This window comes from Crinia signifera, chromosome 12 (assembly GCF_055691185.1).
Source record: "Crinia signifera chromosome 12, ASM5569118v1, whole genome shotgun sequence".
Lineage (NCBI taxonomy): Eukaryota > Metazoa > Chordata > Amphibia > Anura > Myobatrachidae > Crinia > Crinia signifera.
In genome coordinates, this window is record NC_139228.1 from 5,009,664 (window position 1) to 5,022,549 (window position 12,886).

The 12,886-nt window shown below is 48.7% G+C and overlaps 1 protein-coding gene across 2 annotated transcripts in view; it reads left to right on the forward strand.

Annotated features, from left to right (window-relative positions):
* The first annotated feature begins 6,914 nt into the window (after nucleotides 1-6,914).
* Nucleotides 6,915-12,886, forward strand: part of LOC146050496 (CUGBP Elav-like family member 3-A) — a 79,467-nt gene continuing 73,495 nt past the window's right edge. The window contains exon 1 of one of the 2 annotated variants that reach the window (XM_083167541.1): nucleotides 6,915-7,484. In XM_083167541.1, coding sequence (XP_083023667.1) covers nucleotides 7,353-7,484 — 132 coding nt within the window. In that variant the 5' untranslated portion in view covers nucleotides 6,915-7,352. The remainder of the gene's footprint in view (nucleotides 7,485-12,886) is intronic. The other variant, XM_083167540.1, reaches the window with a different exon arrangement.

Genomic DNA, 12,886 nt, shown 5'->3' on the forward strand with positions numbered 1-12,886 from the left:
TCCTCCCATCACTCTGTGCCTCCACAATGATGCCATGTATGTGCTGTCTGCTGACCACACGTGTGATGTGATGGGTTATGGTATATCAGACTCCTCCCATCACTCTGTGCCCCCACAATGCTGCCATGTATGTGCTGTGTGCTGACTACACCTGTGATGTGATGGGTTATGGTATATCAGACTCCTCCCATCACTCTGTGCCCCCACAATGCTGCCATGTATGTGCTGTCTGCTGACTACACCTGTGTTGTGATGGGTTATGGTATATTAGACTCCTCCCATCACTCTGTGCCTCCACAATGCTGCCATGTATGTGCTGTCTGCTGACTACACGTGTGATGTGATGGGTTATGGTATATCAGACTCCTCCCACCACTCTGTGCCCCCACAGTGCTGCCATGTATGTGCTGTCTGCTGACTACACGTGTGGTGTGATGTGATGGGTTATGGTATATCAGACTCCCCCCATCCCTTTGTGCCTCCACAATGCTGCCATGTATGTGCTGTCTGCTGACTACACGTGTGATGTGATGGGTTATGGTATATCAGACTCCTCCCATCACTCTGTGCCTCCACAATGCTGCCATGTATGGGCTGTCTGCTGACTACACGTGTGATGTGATGGGTTATGGTATATTAGACTCCTCCCATCACTCTGTGCCTCCACAATGCTGCCATGTATGTGCTGTCTGCTGACTACACCTGTGATGTGATGGGTTATGGTATATCAGACTCCTCCCATCACTCTTTGCCTCCACAATGATGCCATGTATGTGCTGTCTGCTGACCACACGTGTGATGTGATGGGTTATGGTATATCAGACTCCTCCCATCACTCTGTGCCTCCACAATGCTGCCATGTATGTGCTGTCTGCTGACTACACGTGTGATGTGATGGGTTATGGTATATCAGACTCCTCCCATCACTCTGTGCCCCCACAATGCTGCCATGTATGTGCTGTCTGCTGACTACACCTGTGATGTGATGGGTTATGGTATATTAGACTCCTCCCATCACTCTGTGCCTCCACAATGCTGCCATGTATGTGCTGTCTGCTGACTACACGTGTGATGTGATGGGTTATGGTATATCAGACTCCTCCCATCACTCTGTGCCCCCACAGTGCTGCCATGTATGTGCTGTCTGCTGACCACACGTGTGATGTGATGGGTTATGGTATATCAGACTCCCCCCATCCCTTTGTGCCTCCACAATGCTGCCATGTATGTGCTGTCTGCTGACTACACGTGTGATGTGATGGGTTATGGTATATCAGACTCCTCCCATCACTCTGTGCCTCCACAATGCTGCCATGTATGTGCTGTCTGCTGACTACACGTGTGATGTGATGGGTTATGGTATATTACACTACTCCCATCACTCTGTGCCTCCACAATGCTGCCATGTATGTGCTGTCTGCTGACTACACGTGTGATGTGATGGGTTATGGTATATCAGACTCCTCCCATCACTCTGTGCCTCCACAATGCTGCCATGTATGTGCTGTCTGCTGACTACACATGTGATGAGTTATGGTATATCAGACTCCTCCCATCACTCTGTGCCCCCACAATGCTGCCATGTATGTGCTGTCTGCTGACTACACCTGTGATGTGATGGGTTATGGTATATTAGACTCCTCCCATCACTCTGTGCCTCCACAATGCTGCCATGTATGTGCTGTCTGCTGACTACACCTGTGATGTGATGGGTTATGGTATATTAGACTCCTCCCATCACTCTGTGCCTCCACAATGCTGCCATGTATGTGCTGTCTGCTGACTACACGTGTGATGTGATGGGTTATGGTATATCAGACTCCTCCCATCACTCTATACCTCCACAATGCTGCCATGTATGTGCTGTCTGCTGACTACACGTGTGATGTGATGGGTTATGGTATATTAGAATCCTCCCATCACTCTGTGCCCCCACAGTTCTGCCATGTATGTGCTACCTGCTGACTACACATGTGATGTGATGACCTTCTGCAGGACCTTGCTGGGGTCCTGTCATTATTTTTATTGTCTGATGGGGTCCCAGAGCAAAGTAGTTTGAGGACCCCTGATATAGCGGGATACGGTCATTAGGTCTACAGCAAATAGGTCAACAAGCATTGGGTCGACACCACTAGGTCGACAGGCAACAAGGTCGACATGTGTTTATGTCAACATGAGGCAAGGTCGACATGTGTTTAGGTTGACAGGTCATTAGGTCGACACAAGCATTAGGTCGACATGGGCGAGGTCAATATGGGGTTTTTCACAGTTTTTTGAGCCGACATGTGCCGACAGGCGGTATTTCATGCCCTACCATCCACTAGGGCGTGGTGGGAGAATAAAATAGTGTGCCAAGCGCAGCAAAGACCCGTGCCCGAAGCATCACAAGCTAAGTGAACAATGCGAGGGGATGTGGTGCACTTCAAACTGTGTCCATGTCGACTGTGTCGACATTGGAGTAAAAAAACTGTGAAAAACCCCATGTCGACCTTTTGACTGTCGACCTTGCTCATGTTGAACTAATGCTTGTGCCGACCTAATGTCTTGTCAACCTAGAGCCATTTTGACCTAGACACATGATGACCTTGACCGATGTCAAACGTGCTGCCTGTTGACCTAGTGGTGTCGACCCAATGCTTGTCGACCTAGTTGTTGTACACCTAACAACCCACACCCGATACAGCAGGTAGTGGGTTACTGTGCCCTAGAATCTAGCAGGCAGGAGGTTACTGTGCCCTAGGATCTAGCAGGCAGGAGGTTACTGTGCCCTAGGATTCAGCAGGCAGGAGGTTACTGTGCCCTAGGATCTAGCAGGCAGGAGGTTACTGTGCCCTAGGATCTAGCAGGCAGGAGGTTACTGTGCCCTAGGATCTAGCAGGCAGTGGGTTACTGTGCCCTAGGATCTAGCAGGCAGTGGGTTACTGTGCCCTAGGATTCAGCAGGCAGGAGGTTACTGTGCCCTAGGATTTAGCAGGCAGGAGGTTACTGTGCCCTAGGATTTAGCAGGCAGTGGGTTACTGTGCCCAAGGAACCAGCAGGCAGTGGGTTACTGTGACCTAGGATCTAGCAGACAGGAGGTTACTGTGCCCTAAGATCTAGCAGGCAGTGGGTTATTGTGCCCTAGGGTCCAGGAGGCAGAGGGTTGCTGTGTCCTAGGATCTAGCAGGCAGTGGGTTCCTGTGTCCCAGGATCTAGCAGGCAGTGGGTTCCTGTGCCCTAGGATCTAGCAGGCAGTGGGTTATTGTGCCCTAGGATCCAGGAGGCAGAGGGTTGCTGTGTCCTAGGATCTAGCAGGCAGTGGGTTCCTGTGTCCTAGGATCTATCAGGCAGTGGGTTACTGTGCCCTATGATCTAGCAGGCAGGGGGTTACTGTGCCCTAGGATCCAGCAGGCAGGGTGTTACTGTGTCCTGGGATCCAGCAGGCAGCAGATTACTGTGCCCAAGGATGCAGCAGGCAGCGGGTTACTGTGCTCTAGGATCCAGCAGGCCGAGGGATACTGTGCCCTAGGATCCAGCAAGCAGTGGATTACTGTGCCCTAGGATCCAGCAGCAAAGGGTTACTGTGCCCTAGAATCTAGCAGGGAGTAGGTTACTGTGCCCTAGGATCCAGCAGGCAGTGGGATACTGTGCCATAGGATCCAACCATCAAGGGGTTACTGTGCCCTAGGATCCATCAGGCAGCGGGTTACTGTTCCTAAAGATCCAGCAGGTAGGGGGTTACTGTGCTCTAGGATCCAACCATCAAGGGGTTACTGTGACCTAGGATCCATCAGGCAGTGGGATACTGTGCCCTAGGATCCAGCTGGTAGGGGGTTACTGTGCCCCAGCATCCAGAAGGCAGTGGGTCACTGTGCCCTAGGATCCAGCAGGCAGTGGGTTCCTGTGCCCGAGGATCCAGCAGGCTGAGGGCTACTGTGTCCTAGGATCCAGCAGGCAATGGGTCACTGTGCCCTAAGATCCTGCAGGCCGAGGGTTTCTGTGGCTAGTATCCAGCAGGCATAGGCTTATTGTGCACTAGGATCCAGCAGGCAGTGGGTTAATGTGCCCTAGGATCCATCAGGCAATGGGTTACTTTGTCTTAGGTTCCAACAGGCAGTGGGTTACTGTGCCCTAGGATCCATCAGGCAGTGGGTTACTGTGTCTTAGGTTCCAACAGGCAGTGGGTTACTGTGCCCTAGGATCCAGCAGGCAGTGGGTTACTGTGTCTTAGGTTCCAGCAGGCAGTGGGTTACTGTGCCCTAGCATCCAGAAGGCAGTGGGTAACTGTGCCCTAGGATCCAGCAGGCAGTGGGTTACTGTGCATTAGGATCCAGCAGACCGAGGGTTACTGTGTCCTAGGATCCAGCAGGCAGCAGTTTACTGTGCCCTAGGATCCAGCAGGTAGTGGAATACTGTGCCCTAGGATCCAAAAGGCTGGGGAATACTGTGCCCAGGGATCCAGCATGCACTGGGTTACTGTGCCCTAGCATCCAGAAGGTAGTGGGTGACTGTGCCCTAGGATCCAGCAGGCAGTGGGTTACTGTGCCCTAGGATCCAGCAGGCCGAGGGTTACTGTGTCCTAGGTTCCAGCAGGCAGTGGGATAATGTGCACTAGGATCCGTCAGGCAGGGGGTTTCTGTGGCTTGGATCCAGCAGGCAGAGGCTCACTGTGCCTTAGGATCCAGCAGGCAGTGGGTTAATGTGCACTAGGATCCATCAGACAGTGGGTTACTGTGTCTTAGGATCCATCAGGCAGTGGGTTACTGTGCCCTAGGATCCAGCAGGCAGTGGGTTACTGTGCCCTGGGATTCAGCAGGCAGTGGGTTACTGTGCCCTGGGATTCAGCACGCAGTGGGTTACTGTGCCCTGGGATCCAGCAGACAGTGGGTTACTGTGCTATATTATCCAGCAGGCAAAGGGTTACTGTGCCCTGGGATCCATCATGCAGTGTGTTACTGTGCCCTAGGATCCAGCAGGCAGTGGGTTACTGTGCCCTGGGATTCAGCAGGCAGTGGGTTACTGTGCCCTGGGATTCAGCACGCAGTGGGTTACTGTGCCCTGGGATCCAGCAGACAGTGGGTTACTGTGCTATATTATCCAGCAGGCAAAGGGTTACTGTGCCCTCGGATCCATCATGCAGTGTGTTACTGTGCCCTAGGATCCATCAGGCAATGGGTTACTGTGCCCTAGGATTCAGCAGGCAGTGGATTACTGTGCCCTAGGATCCAGCAGTGAATGAGTTATTGTGCCCTAGGATTCAGCAGGCAGTGGATTACTATGCCCTAGGATCCATCAGGCAGTGGGTTACTGTGCCCTAGGATTCAGCAGGCAGTGGGTTACTCTGCCCTAGGATTCAGCAGGCAGTGGATTACTGTGCCCTCGGATCCAGCAGTGAGTTATTGTGCCCTAGAATCCATCAGGCTGTGGGTTACTTTGCCCTAGGATTCATCACGCAGAGGGTTACTGTGCCCTAGTATCCAGCAGGCAGAGGGTTAATGTGCCCTAAGAGCCAGCAGGCAGTGGATTACTATGCCCTGGGATTCATCAGGCAGTGGGTTACTGTGCCCTAGAATCCAGCAGGCAGGGGGTTACTGTTCCCCAGTATCTAGCAGGCAGGGGGTTACTGTGCCCCAGTATCCAGCAGGCAGAGAGTTACTGTGCCCTAATAAATAGCGGGCAGTGGATTACTGTGCCCTATGATCCATCAGGTAGTGGGTTACTGTGCCCTAGGATCCAGCAGGCAGAGGGTTACTGTGCCTTAGTATCCAGCAGGCAGGGTGTTACTGTGCCCTAGTATCCAGCAGGCAGAGGGTTACTGTGCCCTAGTAAATAGGTAGAGGGTTACTGTGCCCTAGGATCCAGCAGGCAGAGGGTTACTGTGCCCTAGGATCCAGCAGGCAGAGGGTTAATGTGCCCTAGGATCCAGCAGGCAGAGGGTTACTGTGCCCTAGGATCCAGCAGGCAGAGGGTTAATGTGCCCTAGGATCCAGCAGGCAGTGGGTTACTGTGCCCTAGGATCCAGCAGGCAGAGGGTTACTGTGCCCTAGGATCCAGCAGGCAGAGGGTTACTGTGCCCTAGGATCCAGCAGGCAGAGGGTTACTGTGCCCTAGGATCCAGCAGGCAGAGGGTTACTGTGCCCTCGGATCCAGCAGGCAGTGGGTTACTCTGTGCATCCAGGCGCTTGCAAATACCATTTATTCCCGCATTGTGAAAATGTAGCCCCGTCCCTTCCTCTGATACCCCTGTGTCCTGGGATCCTTTGTAGTACCCTTACCCCCCACTTCTTACACACCTTGCCCCCCTGTACCCTCCAACCCACCCCCTGATCTCCCCTCCCCCAGTGTGAGAGCTTCAGCACCAAGGAGAGCGGCAGAACAATGGCCAAGGCAGGGAGCGTCTGCAAAGTGTCAGATCCCAGAGAAGGCGCAAAGCAGGTGTGACATGTCCCTCCTCCCCCCTCACAGGCAGGGGGTGTAATATCAGCCCCCTATCCCCTGCATACAGCCTGGGCCCTGGAAACTATCCCCCCAGACTTATCAGGGGCTGGGGAGCTGCTCCAGACAGGACCCCACCCCCCTCCTCCATCAATGCAATACAGCTATCTCTTTGCCAGACGATCCCAGCCTAATAGTGGTCCCAGGGAGCCATCTGCCCCGTATCAGCCTGTCTCTATGTCCAGCCTGGGAATAAGCTGTGCTGTAAATGTGTAGCTTCACTGCCAGATCCTGGTGGCTGCCCTGGTGTGGGGTCTCCTGGGTGGGGTGGCATCCAATGAGTGACCACGGGGCAGCTTTCCTAAATCTTCCACCACCCCCGCCCCCTCCCTCTCTCCCCCTCTCCACACTACAATGAGATTGGCTGTGTACGTTCGCGGGCGGGAGCGTCTCTTTCTCCCCGGCCCCTCACTCTGACATCATCCCTTGTCAGGCTGGGGCGGGCACTGGGCACCCAGGGTGGGGGCAAATTTGTTGGGAAAAGAAAAGATTTTGAATCAGACCTGAAGATTCACTGGAGGGAGAAGCAGCAGCTGATTCCAGAGGAGGGGGGGAGAGGTCCTGGTCCATCACTCCACCAAAACCCAGCACAGTGCAAGGACTCCACTCCCCAACCCCAGGCACTATCAGCCTCCAGCCCCCCTCCCCCCCACCCCCAGACCTGGGCACTTCTCTGGCTGGCCTGGCACTGACCAAATACACAGAGTGGCAGCTGGCAGAAGGAGACCGCCAGACCCTGCAGGACAGGCTGAGCCAGGCTCCCTGCATCAGGGGGAGATCCACAGTTGGCTAGAGGGATCCTTGGGCATCTTTTGGGCTCCAGTGCCTTCTGCGCCCCCCTTTCCCTCCTACCCACTTCGCCCCAATGAAGGAACCAGATGCAATCAAACTTTTCATTGGGCAGATACCCCGGAACCTGGAGGAGAAGGACCTCAAGCCCATCTTTGAGCAGTTTGGGAAAATCTATGAACTTACAGTCATCAAAGACAAATTCACCGGGGTCCACAAAGGTAAGAGAGATGGGGGGGGGGGGGGGGGGGGGGTGATGAGGGATGGGGCTCCAGGTACCCATGTCACAGCTGTTCCATGCACAGACCATTGTTCCCTCCCAAGGAACATGTCCCTCAGAAGCCCTGAAACCTATATATAGATATATAGAGATGTATTTTCCAGGAAGGTTGGGATGGATGGAGAAGAGGGAGAGGTAGCAGGTGCCTCCAAGGTGAGGCAGCAATTGTCAGAGGGCGACAGGGTGGAAATCATGGACTGTAACAAAGAGAAGAGAGGGACAATTCCCAGATGTGGTGGCAAGAAGAAGAAGAAGACATGGTGGAAGGAAAGAGAGAGAGACAAAGGCTGGGAGAAGAGGAACAATGGGTCTGGGTGACATTGAGGAGATGTGGAGATGACATAGAAATGCCCATTGCTCCTGGTGCTTGCTTGGGGTGGGATGGGGGAGGGTGATGTGTGATATTTGAGGAAGATGGTGTGACAGATGGCAGGGGAGGGGGGGGGGGACTTGAGATCAAGGAACACTTTAATGAAGCTACACTGGTTAAGCTTAGCTGGGGAGGGGCATATATTGGGGCACTGCCTGCTTCCATGGGCATCAGGGGCCTAAATCTCAGCCAGGTCCTGTCAGCCAAATCCCCCCCCCCCCCCTCGCTTTCTGCCACCATCACCCAAACTTCCACCTCCGGCTGCTGATCTCCCTCCAGGAAAGTGCCTGTAGTCACTCCATAGTGTCCTCAGTGCTCCCCCTGCCTCCTGCTAGCGAGATGGATTGTAAGCTCTGTGGGCAAGAGACATTTCAGTGTAATGTGTAATCTTGGGTCATGCCTTTGTGTTGTACTACTAGATTGCAAACCTTGTTGGCACCAGAAGATTGTATCCAGGGTTCTGGTCTTCTGTAGCTCTACTAGAGTGTAAGCTCCTTGGTGCAGGGATTGTTTTCTGTATGCTGCCTTAGTGGAATGTAACATTGTACAGTGCTGTGTATACCCCTTGGCTGCTAAACAGACAGTGCCCGTAAATAAACCAGGGCTCTGAGAGGTTTGGGTGGGTGGTCCAGATACTGTGGCACAACAAATCCCAGCATGCTGGGCCAGTCTGTTGTGTTTAATAGCTGGTATCTACTTAATCCTGCAACAGCCCCTGGATCCTGAGGCTAATGAGGAGGGTCCACGAATAGGTTCCTGTGATGTTATCATTAACCCCCCAGCTGCTGGAGACCAGGTGAGGGGCCAGCTGGCAGCTGACATTAATTACAGCAGGGAACCTGGAAGGTGATCTGGTGTCTGACGGGTGTACAGGCACCCAAACCTCTCAGGTGACCCGCTCCTTCTTCTCCTGCCAGGTAGTGCCAATGCTGCCCGATATGGTGCCGCTGCCAGCGACTGGGCTGACGCGTGTGAGTGTATATAAAGGTATGTTACAGCCTGAGGAAAAGGTCTAATAAAAGACAGTGAAACGTTGCCCTTCAACCTGTCTCCCGACTTGTTAATATGCGGGGAGTGCCGCACCATCCAGCAGAGATTGTGAGTGTGTGTATATATATATATATATATATATATATATATATATACACACGTACATACCCACATATATACGTATACACCCACAAATATATATATATATATACGTACATACCTACATATATATATATATCCACATATATGATATATAGACAAAGGAAAAACTGTATGTGTGTGTGTGTGTGTGTGTGTGTATGTGTGTGTGTGTGTGTGTGTGTGTGTATATAGAGAGAGAGATAATGTAAGCAACACTGTGTGAGGGACATTTACTAAGGTGGGAGTTTTATTTCACATGTGTTGTTGCTAGGGGCAACCAATCAGAATCTACTTTACCACCTTCTAGAAGATAACAGACAGAATCTGATTGGTTGGCCCATAGCAACATCCCATGTGAAATAAAACTCCCATCTTAGTAAATGTGTGTGTGTGTGTGTGTGTGTGTGTATGAATCAGCAACAGTATGTGTGTCTGTAAAGGAATACACACAAACACACACACACAGAATTTGCAACACTGTATATATATATGTGCGTGTGTGTATAAATATAGGTGTATATGTGTGTGTATATATATATATATAGATTGTTGCCATTTCTCTCTGTCTATAACACACACACACACACATATATACATATAACACACACACACATATATACATATAACACACACACATATATACATATAACACACACACACACACATATATATACATATAACACACACACACACACACACACACATATATACATATAACACACACACACACACATATATACATATAACACACACACATATATACATATAACACACACACACACACACACATATATACATATAACACACACACACACATATATACATATCACACACACACACACACACACACACACACACACACACACACACACACACATATATACATATAACACACACACACACACACACACACATATATACATATAACACACACACACACATATATACATATAACACACACACACACACACACATATATACATATCACACACACATATATACATATAACACACACACACACACACACACACACATATATACATATAACACACACACACACATATATACATATAACACACACACACACACACACACACACATATATACATATATCACACACACACACACACACACACACATATATACATATATCACACACACACACACACACACACACACACACACATACATATATCACACACACACACACACACACACACACACATATATACATATATCACACACACACACACACACACATATATACATATATCACACACACACACACACACACAAACACACACATATATACATATATCACACACACACACACACACATATATACATATATCACACACACACACACACACACACACACACACACACATATATACATATCACACACACATATACATATCACACACACACACACACACACACACACACACATATAGGGGCAGATGTATTAAGCCTGGAGAAGAGATAAACTGGAGATAAAGTGGAAGGAGATAACGCACCAGCCAATCAGCTGTGCTTGAAATATGACAGTTGGAAGTTGATTGGCTGGTGCGTTATCTCCTTCCACTTTATCTCCAGTTTATCTCTTCGCCAGGCTTAATTCATCTGCCCCATAGTGAGAGAGCAGGTCAGCCTCACTGTAGACCTCTGCCCTGGTAAAATGATTGTGTCCATAGGACCTAAGCCCCGCAGGCTGCGTACAGGTGATCTGCACAATCATCCATTCGCAGCCTTGGGTGCGGAGCAGAAATCATTCGATGTTCGGTGACTATCGTATGATTTCTATGATCCCTGTGGGCAGCTGACATCCGCCAACCTCGCCCCCCCCCCCCCCCGCGCGCACCCGTGCCACTGGGCAATTTGCATGCGAACGCCTAGCGTTCTCATGGTAACGCCCATGAAATGCTAGGCGTTCCCATATGCACATTGCTCGGCCCCACGCCCCCCCATCCGGACTTCTGCATGTGAGCGCTGTGGGCGCCTGTACACAGCGTCAGCACATGCGCAGAAAGAACAAACAATCGGTCGTCTCCCCCCCCCATGAATATATTAAAGATATTAGTGTGTGTATAATGGTCTGAAATCCCAGCGGACGGAATTCCGGCGGTCAAAATCCCGACACCGGAATAACGACCGCCGAAATCCCGGTACTTTGTCCCTCTATGGGTGTCCATGACACCCATAGAGGGAGAATAAATGAGTGTGACAAGCGCAGCGAGGCACCGGGCCCGCTGCGTGGCGAGCGCGCTTCTGATAGTAGTGATGATGGGGCAGTAGTGATATATATATATATATACCTCTGATAGTAGTGATATATATATATATATGCTTCTGATAGTAGTGATGATGGGGCAGTAGTGATATATATATATATATATATATATGCCTCTGATAGTAGTGATGATGGGGCAGTAGTGATATATATATATACACAGTCCAATGAGACCGGCACTCAGGTCTTAAGGGTAGATGCCAGCGAATACTTGCTCCGGTGCCCACTCACGAGAGGGGATGGATCCTCAGGATGTATATGCAGCGATAATAAGCGGCACTCGGAGACTGACTTAAATGGTGAAAAAACAGGAAATTTATTCCTTGTGCAGAAGTGAAAACGTTTCGGAGCTCGGGGGCCCCGTCGTCAGTTTCCCTGAACTGAGGACGGGGCCCCCGAGCTCCGAAACGTTTTCACTTCTGCACAAGGAATAAATTTCCTGTTTTTTTCACCATTTAAGTCAGTCTCCGAGTGCCGCTTATTATCGCTGCATATATATATATATATATATATATATATATATGCAGCTGGCAGTAGAGATGATGGGGCAGTAGTGATATATATATATATATATATATATGCAGCTGGCAGTAGTGATGATGGGGCAGTAGTGATATATATATATATATATACCTCTGATAGTAGTGATGAGGGGGCGGTAGTGATATATATATATATATATATATATATATATATACATATATATGCCTCTGATAGTAGTGATGATGGGGCAGTAGTGATATATATATATAGATATATAGATATATATCTATATATATATATATATATATATATATATATATATACCTCTGATAGTAGTGATGATGGGGCAGTAGTGATATATATATATATATATATATATATATATATATATATATATATATATATGCCTCTGATAGTAGTGATGATGGGGCAGTAGTGATATATATATATATATGCCTCTGATAGTAGTGAGATATATATATATATATATATATATATATATGCCTCTGATAGTAGTGATGATGGGGCAGTAGTGATATATATATATGTATATATATATATATATACCTCTGATAGTAGTGATGATGGGGCAGTAGTGATATATATATATATATATATATATATATACCTCTGATAGTAGCGATGATGGGGCAGTAGTGATATATATATATATACCTCTGATAGTAGTGATGATGGGGCAGTAGTGATATATATATATATATATATATGCCTCTGATAGTAGTGATGATGGGGCAGTAGTGATATATAGTAGTGATATATATATATGCCTCTGATAGTAGTGATGATGGGGCAGTAGTGATATATATATATATATATACCTCTGATAGTAGCGATGATGGGGCAGTAGTGATATATATATATATATATATACCTCTGATAGTAGTGATGATGGGGCAGTAGTGATATATATATATATATATATATACCTCTGATAGTAGTGATGATGGGGCAGTAGTGATATATATATATAGATATATAGATATATATCTATATATATATATATATATATATATATATATACCTCTGATAGTAGTGATGATGGGGCAGT